The sequence below is a fragment of the Zalophus californianus genome, chromosome 16 (assembly GCF_009762305.2).
Source record: "Zalophus californianus isolate mZalCal1 chromosome 16, mZalCal1.pri.v2, whole genome shotgun sequence".
Classification (NCBI taxonomy): Eukaryota; Metazoa; Chordata; class Mammalia; order Carnivora; family Otariidae; genus Zalophus; species Zalophus californianus.
Genome location: NC_045610.1, coordinates 26925170 through 26937586, shown reverse-complemented (window position 1 = coordinate 26937586; position 12417 = coordinate 26925170). Strand labels below are relative to the sequence as shown.

General features: G+C 35.9%; 1 protein-coding gene across 2 annotated transcripts in view; it reads left to right on the top strand.

Annotated features, from left to right (window-relative positions):
• Positions 1-12417, top strand: part of CLTC (clathrin heavy chain) — a 63374-nt gene that overhangs the window by 23847 nt on the left and 27110 nt on the right. For both annotated transcript variants that reach the window (XM_027624918.2, XM_027624919.2), the window contains exons 3-9: positions 2364-2632; positions 3293-3454; positions 4378-4491; positions 4907-5080; positions 8394-8591; positions 9328-9528; positions 11930-12082. In XM_027624918.2, coding sequence (XP_027480719.1) covers positions 2364-2632; positions 3293-3454; positions 4378-4491; positions 4907-5080; positions 8394-8591; positions 9328-9528; positions 11930-12082 — 1271 coding nt within the window. The remainder of the gene's footprint in view (positions 1-2363; positions 2633-3292; positions 3455-4377; positions 4492-4906; positions 5081-8393; positions 8592-9327; positions 9529-11929; positions 12083-12417) is intronic.

Here is a 12417-nt window from a genome sequence, read left to right as displayed (position 1 = left end):
ATTTATGCTTTGCCTTTTTTATACTTCAGGTGTGTGTTTCATTTAGATTATCAAGTTCTAAAAATGTCTTGAATTGGGTGACTGGCTGGCTCAGTGGGTAGAACATACAACTCTTGATCTCAGGGTCATGAGTTCAAGCCCCACCACGTTGCGTGTGGAGCCTACTTTAAAAAAAAAAAGTCTTAAATTTACCCTGATTGTTAGAAGTGTGTATATATGTAGGTGGATATTAAAGCTTTGGGATCAAGGGTGTTAGAGTTTATTCACATTAACTTTTTGGTTCTCACAGTAGGGAACTGTACAACCTATCAATCTAAGTTCAAAGAAACTCATACTGTCTGGAGCCTGTATTAATTTTTTTCCTTTGAACTATAGAGTGAGAATGTAACTGACCCTTTAAAACAGAAGTTTGTGAGAGGACTAGGTGACAAGCTGGCTGACTCTAAAAAGCATTTAATTGTCTGTATTTTGCTTTGTTTTTCTTCTTGGTAGTAGTAGGAGGAGTTCAGGTTCCTAGTAATTTCTTGATAAATGTGTGGGTGAGTTGTTAAAGGTGCTGAGGTTTTTAAACAGATTTTTCTTCACATAATTTAAACTTTGTATTTAGTAGTGATACTGGTTGGAGATTAAATGCAGGGTTGGAGGCAAGCATAGTCAGATAACTATGTTACCATTACATATCCAAGATAGGAGTTGTTGATCTCATCTTAAGGAAAGATGGTCCAGCTTTCACCTAGGACCACATGTTTTACGGTAGCAAGCTTCTTGCTTCTGTTAAACAATACATGTATTATACTTTAAGGTATTAAGCTTCCTCCAGCCTCCTTAAAGAATTTAGATTGAACTGCTTAGCAGCTCTCACACCTCTCTATTAAAAGGCCATCGTTTTAATTTTCTCATAATTCTTTTCTGTTTTTAATGTTACTGTTATCTTATCACATTTCTTAATGCTTTCTTATGTGTGCAGATGGTGAGTTATTTTAAATTAGATTGTATTAGTTATTGTCCTGTTACATAAAAAGAATAAATTGCAAAGATTTTCAGAGTATTGTAATAATAGCATTATAGATTTGTGCCTATATGTCTATATTATGGAGTTAAGCTGTCATCTTGCCCTCCTGTCCAAATCACCCTACATACATATACTCCAACCCCTTTTGTGTAGAAATAAATAAAAGTCTGTTAACGAGGGGCTGGGAAAGGCAGCAAAGGGAAGTAAGTCATTCCCAAATACTGCTTCCCTCTGAAGCCAATTTTAAACCCTTCGATTCTTTTTATAGACAGGACTGTAACTAACAATTGTTCAAGTCCGGTTGTGGTTACATATTGTGTGGGATGGGAATAGCATTCTTTGTTTTAGGGAAGAAGTTTTTATACATGTGGTAAGAAGGGTCATGGTACAAAGCTGTGTGTTTTGTGTCCCATTCTGCCAACCCCCCACCCCTTACAGTTTTTGTTTTTCAAGAGCCAGATTCTCAGTGGCTCAGGAATGGAGTTTTCTTTAGTCTCTAAGGACTAATGTGGATTAGCTAGCCTCGAGATCGCTTTGGGCTTTGACTTCTGTTAATTTAGACCAAATCACTTTTCATTCTGATGGATTTCAAATTATAAGTACAAGCCTTTGCATCTGACTCCGTGACCTCTTAACACTCAACGCAAATTTCATCCTCCCTTTACTGTTTGTTGTCTTCATTGAATGAAGCTTGAACTCTGTTCGCATCTCCAGCATATTAACAGCACCTGACACTGTCCTTTGTCTCCTTTTTTCCCCAGCACCTCTGCCCTTCCCTTTGTATCTTAAACCAGTGGGATGTAGCAGGCACTTCTCTTATGTGCTTGGTACAAGGCAGAGTTGAAGTAGACCCTCCTCCAAAAAGGCAGTTTCCATAAGACTTGGTTGGATGGGGGATGACTGCCTTTTAAAAAGTAGACATTTTCCCCATGTGTTTGTATCAGATTTGCTTTGTTCTGTGTACTTACCAACTAACTTAGTTTATGCATAAACATTCTTAATTATCAGCATGAGGGCTACAACCTTGTTTTCCATCACTGTTCAAGTCTTCAGACTCATTTTCAGTTGGGATTTAGAATTCTATAGAAGTCATAGTATTTATTTAAAATGTCTTTAGTAGAGGTAATATAGTTTCGCTTCAGCTGTAGATACAGATTGTTGGCTTAGTCTCAGCTATCTCTTCAAAGGTTGCTGCCCTATCGGTGTGACTTCTGTAGTTGGTTTTTAGTCTCCTGATAGAACCATTTTGTTTTGAAGTTACAGATCTTGTTACAGAGAGAGTCTAGCTAGATAATAATTTATCCTGAATTTTGCTTTCCTAATGATTCATAATTCTTAATTTTGTTTTTAGCTGGGAAAACTCTTCAGATATTTAACATTGAAATGAAAAGTAAAATGAAGGCCCATACCATGACTGATGATGTCACCTTCTGGAAATGGATCTCTTTGAATACGGTTGCTCTTGTTACGGATAATGCAGTTTATCATTGGAGTATGGAAGGAGAGTCTCAGCCAGTGAAAATGTTTGATCGCCATTCTAGCCTTGCAGGGTGCCAGATTATCAATTATCGTACAGATGCAAAGCAAAAGTGGTTACTTCTGACTGGCATATCTGCACAGGTAACATTTTTCTATATGTTTAATAAAAGGTATAGAGAATGCAATTTATTTTGAAATTATGTCTTCTCTGTTTAATCCTGGTGAATCAGACTTATTTATTTATTTTTAAAGATTTTATTTATTTATTTGACAGAGACATCGAGAGAGGGAACACAAGCAGGGGGAGAGGGAGAGGGAGAGAGGGAGAAGCAGACCTCCCACCGAGCAGGGAGCCTGATGCGGGGCTCCATCCCAGGACCCTGGGATCATGACCTGAGCTGAAGGCAGACGCTTAACAATGGAGCCACCCAGGAGCCCCGAATCAGACTTAATTTTGAAAGTCTTTTTTAAGAAATAAAGGTTGCTAGCTTAATGGCTTTATACTGATGTACATTTTCAGAATACTCTTTTACCAATTGATTTTTTTTTTCAAGATAATTGTAAAGAGGTGGTTGTTTTTGAGGCACATTTTAAATATTCATGTTAAGCTTTAATAAGATAATGTTGGAGCCAGATTTTAAATTAAGAGGTATCAAATCTACATTGAGAGACTAAATTTATAAAGAATTACAAATCCTGCTAAAGGTGATATAAAGCATTTTAATTATTTTACTGGTTGATGAATCTGGGAGTTATAGATTCATTGGGTCCCCAAACTTCGTTCTCTTTGATCCTTTGTAGCAAAATCGTGTGGTGGGAGCTATGCAGTTATATTCTGTAGATAGGAAAGTGTCTCAGCCCATTGAAGGACATGCGGCTAGTTTCGCGCAATTTAAGATGGAAGGAAACGCAGAAGAATCAACGTTATTTTGTTTTGCAGTACGGGGTCAAGCTGGAGGGAAGGTAAGTTTTCGTTTTGGAAATTATTGAGAACTTGTCTTTGTCTCTCTTTTAATTTAATTAGTCCTCTAATTTCAAAAAGTCTTCTCCCTTCATTAATTTGTTTTTAATATTCAGATTTGAGGTGACTTAGTTTGTTTAAATTCTGTTTCTAGTGATATTTATCTAAAATAAAATTTTCTTATCCTTGTCTAAAATGAATAATGTTCTTTAACAACTTTTTATATCGGCTGTTTATAGTGACACTTTATTTTGCTTGTCTTTACCAAAGGCTTTAATTTGATGTTTTTCAACTTTGCTACAATGTACATTTGTTTGCCTTATATCTAGAGAGTCTGACTCAGTAAGTGGAGCCCATAACCTATATTTTAAATGCCCTAGGTGACTAGACAGATGTGGACCACAATTTGAGTAATACCATCTTACATAGCTATAGTACAGTAGAAAAACCAGAAACTGACATTGGTACATTTGTATCATTCTGTATCATTTAACAGGAGTAGATTCGTGATATATACTGTTCTATAACCACAGATTCCCCCCAGCTGTTCCTTTATATAAGTCACACCCAATTGCTCCCCTCTTCCCCAATGTCCTCCCCTCTTCCCCAATGTCTCTTAACTCCTAACTACTACTAATACTCTCCATTTGTATAATATTGTCACTTCAAGAATTCTATATAAATAGAACTGTATAGCTTGTGACCCTTTGAGATTGGCATTTTTTTTCACTTGGCATAATGTCCACGAGAATTTTTTTTTTATTATTATTACTGAGGAGTATTCCATGGTATAGTTGTATTGTAGTTTAATATTCACCTATTTTAGAACATTTGGGTTGTTTCCAGTCTGGGGCTACAAATAAAGCTGCTGTGATCAACTGCTAAATGAGAGAGATTTGTATCAATTTTATTTTCTTATGAACAGTTACATATCATTGAAGTTGGCACACCACCTACAGGAAACCAGCCCTTTCCAAAGAAGGCAGTGGATGTTTTCTTCCCTCCAGAAGCACAAAATGACTTTCCTGTTGCAATGCAGGTATTTTAAGCAAAACAAATGGACTTTTAAAATCTCTCCTGATAACAAAATTAATACCAAAACTACTATTCACAGTCAATATAATTTAGTAGTGCTTAGAAAAATACCCTTTATTCAGTAGTAAAGTTTATTAGTGAAACTTCGTAAAGAAATATTCTTAGTTTTCATGTAATGCATAAACTGGGTTATCCTAAGTTCAAAATTATATTTTCCCTTTTATACATTTTATCCATATTCTTTGTTTGCTCTGAGAGCTTGGGATAGTAAATGGCTATAAAAATGAGGACACCATATGTATTAATTTTTTCACATAAAACTCTTGTCAAAGTTCTAGAATTTAGCACCTCTCAAATGGAATTGAATTTTCTCTTTGTAGATTCATGATTTTACTGAAATGTTGATTTTCTTTATACAGATCAGTGAAAAGCATGATGTAGTGTTCTTGATTACTAAGTATGGTTATATCCACCTCTATGATCTTGAGACTGGTACCTGTATCTACATGAACAGAATCAGTGGAGAAACAATCTTTGTTACTGCACCTCATGAAGCCACAGCTGGAATAATTGGAGTAAACAGAAAGGGACAGGTAAGGAAATCTCGAAACAAATTAAGCAGTGAAATAACACTACTGTTAACTTTTCTTTTTCTTCCCAAAAAGGAAATGGTTTGGTTGTCAGAAATAATAATATACATAAAAATACAGAAGCATATGATAAAAAAAAGTCTCTTTTTGATCCTGCCTCAGAGAAGAAGCTGTTTAACATATAGCCACTTAGGATTGTGTTTATTTGTCTTCATTGTCAAAAGAAATGACTCTTGGGGTGCCTGGGTGGCTCAGTCTGTTAAGTGTCCAGCTCATGATTTCAGCTCAGGTCCATCTCATGTGTTGTGGGATCCAGGGATCGAGTTGGGCTCTGCACTCAGCAGGGAGTCTCCTTGAAGAGTCTTTTCCTCCACCCCTTTCCCCCTCTCAAATAAATAAATAAATCTTGAAAAAAAAAATGACTCTACATGCAAAGAAACTATTAGGGTCACATTTGACAGGTGGTATGCTTTTTCTTTTTTTTTTCTTGCTAAGACAGTTAACTACTAGAGAATTCTTCCTACATCTCTTTTCCTAACTCTTTAATTATTATTAAATATTTAATGTTGGAAAGTGATATTTTATAATAGCTATTGCGGGGTACCTGGAAAGTTATCCAATTAGATAGGGAAAATATTAGCTATTCTGAAATTGTCGGAAGTGATCCTTTTTCTGTTTTCTTAGTATTTTAGCATGATCAGAAATATTCCACCCGGAGGTTATCTTATTTTCTAAAAAATGGTTTAAAATTTCAAGCAGTACTGTTACTGGTCTTACCTTTTGCGAGTTTTTCTTCGAATTAGTATTTTTCCGCAATAGTAAGCAGAGGAAGTAGATAGGGGTTTTTTCCCCCCCTTTGTTCTGTTAATTTCTGGAAAATGGTATGTATATAAAGAGACTAATACTATAGAGAAAGGGTCTTTCCCTGTCTATCCATTCCCTGTCTCATCTCCACACCTGGTTAGGTGCTTCTGCTTTATACCCTTAGAATATAGGTAGCCCTCATTTACATCTATCACAATGAATTACAGTTGCTTGTCTAACTGCTTCAGTCACTATTCTTCATTAGGAAAGGGGCTTTTCCTTTTAATTGTATTTCTGTACCAGTCAATGTTTTGGCACTAAAGCAACTTTAAAAATTAAGTAGCTTTCAGTTGTATGGGTCTGTCTCGGAAAAATCAGGAATGAATTGGCCTTAGGTGAACTAGGTTAGTGATAATTATGAAGTTGTTAAAGACTTCCTCATTTCTGCTACTGTGCTGATATTTTTAAGGTGGTAAAGTATCTGGGAAAATTTCACCATATATATTTGCCGTTCATAACTCTGATTCTGAGAATTTATTGATTATTCTCCTTCCCAAGAAATTTTCTGTGCCAGTTGCTTTGAGTAGGGAGATGGGTGTTTATAGTGACCTTAGGCCTCAAGGCATTTCCTTTGGTCTTTGATCAAAGTCAATTGCAGCTGGACATATGCCCTGAAGGAATGAGTTTGTGGTTTCTATTGGTTTAAAAATCAAAAGCTATCAAGAGAACATTATTGCCAATATCTAACTTAAATTCTGAACTTGGTAGAACTGAGTGAGTACTTCAGAGGTAGAGGAACCTTCTCTGTCCCTTATAGATTTTGAGTACTGGTTGCTAGAAATCTGCTAGAACAGTCTAAAATAGGATAAAGATGAATCTGTGGATTTGGTGTTTAGGGAAGACAAAGGTGTAGCAATCATTAGGAAGCTTAAGGCAGTGTAATTGGAACTGGATTTGTTCATCTTCTTTATTTTTCCTGGGAACTAAGCACTAAATTAAGGGTGAGGGTCTGGAATGCTTTAAATGACTGTAAAGAACAAATAATTACTTTTCTTCCTTTTAATGTCTTAATTTGTAGTAGAATGACATGAGGCAACAGGATAGCCTAAGCTTTGGGGATGCCAGAGGGGGTCTGGCCTGTAAAAGTTAAAGCATTTGGAAGTTAAAATTTCTTCATTTTTCTCAAAAGGAAAAATAGAATAGGCAGGGTACACTGTTACCTATCTCTTTGATTATTGAGTTCTCAGATTGTATTGATTCTTGTTAGTACTGGGACAGAAATTTCCCATTTTCATTTACTTAACAAATATCAAGCATTTATTTCAGGCAAAACGCTGGTGCTAATAATGCAACTAAGGAAAGATACGTCCCTGTCCTTAGTGGAATAGTGCCTGAGAAACAGATGAGAAATTATATGAGAAGTGCTGTTGGGATAGTATAAGTAGTTTGTAAGCTGTGGTGTATAACCAGCTCTGGTGCTGGGGAGAGGAATGGATATGTAGATGGTGAAGTGATGGCTCCCTTGCCTCACGTCCATTGATAGTAGTTTAGATGTTAGGCAAGTAGGGCATCATTCTGTGACAGTGATTTTTTTTTTTTTTTTTTTTTTTTTAGGAGGAGAAAGGGTAAGTAACTGTTCTCCAAATAAAAAGCAGTTAGAAAGTTTTCTTTACTGATGGCTACATTTATTAAGCTCCTACTGCATACATTGCAGTATTTTAGGTGCATGAGGATTCCGTGATCCCTCCCCTCATTGAATATATAATCTGGCCTGTAGGAGTATAAATGTAATTAAAATTACTGAAAATCCTTGTTAAAAAAAAAATCCTAGAGTTAAAAGGCGTATACCTTAAACTTCTTCCAGGTGAGCCCTAGATTTCATTTAGATTGCAGATCTTTTTCATAGTCCTGTAGATTGTCCAGACTATCTCCTAAGAATCAATAAACCATATGGAGAGCTGCCTTTCAGAGCTCAACTAAATGGGAGAGCCTTAATCTTTGATATTAACCATGATAAGAATGAATGGATGATAGCAAAGCAATTAGTTTGGACAGTATGAAGATAGTATGAAGTAGGTGGTATATTATAAATATGGCCATATTTTAAGAATCCCAAAATGGCTTAGCAGCCCTTAGTCTTCTTGCTCCTGGGGTGTTTTTTTTTCCCCCCCCTTCTGAGAGCGAGCGAGCATGTGTGTGCAGGAGTGGAGGGGGAGGGAGAGAGAGAGAATGACTCTGAAAGCAGCCTCTACACTTCAGCACGGAGTCCAATGCGGGGCTCGATCCCACGACCCTGAGATCATGACCTGAGCTGAAATCAAGAGTCAGATGCTTAACTGACTGAGCCACCCAAGTGCCCCTAAATTTTTTAAAATTATTTTACGGCAAAAAGAATGCAATTGTCACAATTTCATTACCTTTATGATTCAGTAGTAAACAGCTCTAAACAAATTTGGTATCATTGATATCCAAATGAATACATTGCAGCTATTCATTAATCTTTAAATTTCAGGTTCTGTCAGTATGTGTGGAAGAAGAAAACATAATTCCTTATATCACCAACGTCCTACAAAATCCTGATTTGGCTCTGAGAATGGCTGTACGTAACAACTTAGCTGGTGCTGAAGAACTCTTTGCCCGGAAATTTAATGCTCTTTTTGCCCAGGGAAATTACTCAGAGGCAGCAAAGGTAGCTGCTAATGCACCAAAGGTAAATAGTTATGGAAATGAAGTTGCCATGATTGGATTAATGTTAATATGTTCTATTTCTAATAATGTTAGAAGTGGAACCAACTCTTCACAGAGAAACTAACCCTTTTTAGGTTGCATTTTCCTGTAGTATAAGTTACTTGACAGTGCCTCTAGACTTGGTTAGCTTTTTAAAACTCAGTGTCAGAAGATTATGTAGAATCTAGAATCTAGCAAGTTATGATTTACATATATGTAATAATGTTCAGTTACTTAGTTACAACACTGTTTACCCTCATCAATGATAACTACTGATTTTATTTCTAAACTTGAAAATTAAATAGATTCTGTTTAGTTTATGGTAAGAAGATTTGTCTGAAATTTAGCAGAATTTATTCTCATCACCTTAGTATTACGTTGGACTGAATTAACACCCTACACCCTGACCCGTTATTTTGAAGTTTGCACTTAATGTGAACCTGGAACAAAAGCTCGCCATAATTACTTTACGATTATGCTATTCTCTTACACACTGGCATTGTAATTGGATTGGTATATTTCTGATTCTGAATAATCTCATAACCTTGAACCAGACATGTAACATTGAATCTTTGCTAGTTAGTGTATGCAAGATTTGAAATTTGTTATATTGGTAGATGAAATCATGCTTTTAAGATTGACCCAAGAGATCCTTGGAGTTATTAGTGTGATGTTGGATCACCTTTAAAAGGAGTCTTTCACATTTCCTTTTCTTAAAGGGAATCCTTCGTACCCCAGACACCATCCGTCGGTTCCAGAGTGTCCCAGCCCAGCCAGGTCAAACTTCTCCTCTACTTCAGTACTTTGGAATCCTTTTGGACCAGGGTCAGCTAAACAAATATGAATCCCTAGAACTGTGTAGGCCTGTACTTCAGCAAGGGCGGAAACAGCTTTTGGAGAAATGGTTAAAAGAAGATAAGGTATATTGACTTATGTTAACATACTTTTGCTTTGATTGTATTTAAATACCGTGGTAGTAAGTTAGAAACATTTGGGCTGCACCAAAATGTCCATTATTTACTGCTTGTAGGAATAGAACAAGGACAGATTGTATGAGATGCAGTAACTTACTACCTTTTGAGAATGTATTTATTTTTTATGGCCTGTTGAGATGGGGTATCTTTGTTCAGTTTTTTGAATGGAATCCAGGATTCTTGCTTGGTGCTTAAAACTACTAACATGGAAGCAAATTGCTATCCTTTTGCTTTAGGAAAAGTTTGGTGTGAGACGCTTACTTGAGTATACATTCATATTTGTCAACATATGTAACACTCATTTGGACATAGGGTATATTCCTGTATCTCACATCCCACACTTGATACCACATCTTTTAGAAATTCCCAGGTATTATCAGAATTGTTGTATTTGCTACTAGTAACAAGTGTTAGGATGTGCAAGGGAAACATAAAATGTTGGGTCATTGATAGGATACAAGACATCAGGGCTGTCTAATTAGCAGTTGTAGGGATTCCCAAAGTGATTTCACAGAATGTTAATTGGCATTACATGGAAAAATATTTAACTAGTTTCTTGAAATTTTTTTAATGTGCGTCTTTAAAATCTGTTCTTTTTTTTTATTTAATTTTTTTATTGTTATGTTAATCACCATATATTACATCATTAGTTTTTGGTGCAGTGTTCCATGATTCATTGTTTGTTCATAACACCCAGTGCTCCATGCAGAACGTGCCCTCCTCAATACCCATCACCAGGCTAACCCATCCCCCTACCCCCCTCCCCTCTAGAACCCTCAGTTTGTTTTTCAGAGTCCATCATCTCTCATGGTTCGTCTCCCCCTCTGACATACTCCCCTTTTCTTCCTCTCCTGTTATCTTCTTCTTTTTCTTTTTTCTTAAAATATGTTGCGTTATTTGTTTCAGAAGTACAGATCTGTGATTCAGCAGTCTTGCACAATTCACAGTAAAATCTGTTCTTAACCAGCTTTCTTTACTGTAGGGTTTTCTTATGCTTTTTATACAGAGCAGCTAATAGTACTGTGTTTCTTAGAGCACATTATGGAAAATTTTGCTTATTTGTAAGGCAACTAACAAGTTTAAACAGTTCCTTGGTGGCATTATTCCTTTCATACCACCATAAAAAGCCTTTTTTGACAAAGTAGTAATAGTGAATTACCCTAGTGTATGCCACTGTCAAGAACTGAGGTGGTACTGTTTAAAATACTCTTGAGTAGTGAATAACTTTTAGTATTATACCTTTCAGTTTTAGTGTATATTGATAATATTTTTACATTACTAATTCTAAGTCCTTGTTTCTTGACCCAGCTTCTGGCAGTCTTATAGGATACTGGAGAATAGTGCTTCAGAGTTGGGATGCTTGGACAGGAATCTCTGATGAAGAATAGTTACTAGCCACACTAGCGAGTATTTGAGGTCCGTCCTAATTGTTTAAGTTAAGGGAGGATGGGAATAGCCAAAGTAACTGAGTTGACCTGTATAGCTGTGTGAAAGCTTTTTGGATATCATTACCTTTTTTTGTGAATGTTCATATGGGATTGATTTATGGTAAAAGGGACACACTGGTCAACTCTATACTAGTTAGCATGTTCAGTTGAGAGGTATAGACTCTGGTAGAACTTTTAACCCTTCAGTTATAAATGCTGTTTTCTGACAACCATTAAAAGTAGAAAATCAACTCTAGTATATAAATCAAAACTCTTAAGGAAGCTGTTTTCCAGTTTGGGCAGCTGACTAACTCAGGTTGAATAGTGCAAAGGAGGGTATCTGCTTGTATACCACCTAAAAATTCTAAAGTTTTAATCTCTGACCTTTGAAAATTAGTATGTTCTGCTTTGTGACCTTAGATCTAAAAGTCAAAATGATAATGGAGCTTAGATCCTTTAGACAAATCATACCTTAATTTTAAGAAGGGTCCTTAGGGTAAGCCTCATCTGGCTCCTTAAATAAAAAATTTTCATTTGATAACATTACATTAAAAATTGAATTCTTTTTTGAAAAATTGGGGCCATGTGGATCTGATGATCTGAATATTCATAATAGATAGAAGTACAGGATTCTGCTTTTTAAGTACCTCCTTTCCTAACAAAGTAGTTGGTTGTATCTATAAATACAAAGTCTTGGTGGGCTTTTTATCCTTAAGTAGGATGTGTGGAGAATTCTACTGAGACAATGCTGTGAATACAAGATCAAGAGTCTTTACTAACCACAACTCTTGCATATTTATAATATATTCTGGGACAATTGAGTAAGTGCCTGTCATATTATTTATAGTGGAAGTAATACCAACTGCTCATTTATAAAATAGCTCATGGATTACTAAACAATCTCTTTTTCCCTTGGACAGCTGGAATGTTCAGAAGAACTGGGTGACCTTGTGAAATCTGTGGACCCTACATTGGCACTTAGTGTGTACCTGCGGGCTAATGTCCCAAATAAAGTCATTCAGTGCTTTGCAGAAACAGGTCAAGTCCAGAAGATTGTTTTATATGCTAAAAAAGTGAGTTCAGTGAAACAGGTTCTCAATATACGTTCATTAAAACATTGAGAAACTCACCTATAGGAATGGTCAGTAAGTTTAATAGTGAATTTCTTTAAATTTTGATTTACTTGAAAAAGTATAAAAACCCTATTTTATCTCTCACATACAGAATTACACTTATTCCAAAATGACATGTGGGAGCACCTGGCTGACTCATTTGGTAGACATGAGACTCTTATTTATTTAAAGATACTATTTATTTATTTTATTTATTTATTTTATTTATTTATTTGACAGAGTGAGACAGTGAGAGAGGGAACACAAACAGGAGTGGAAGAAGGAGAAGCAGGCTT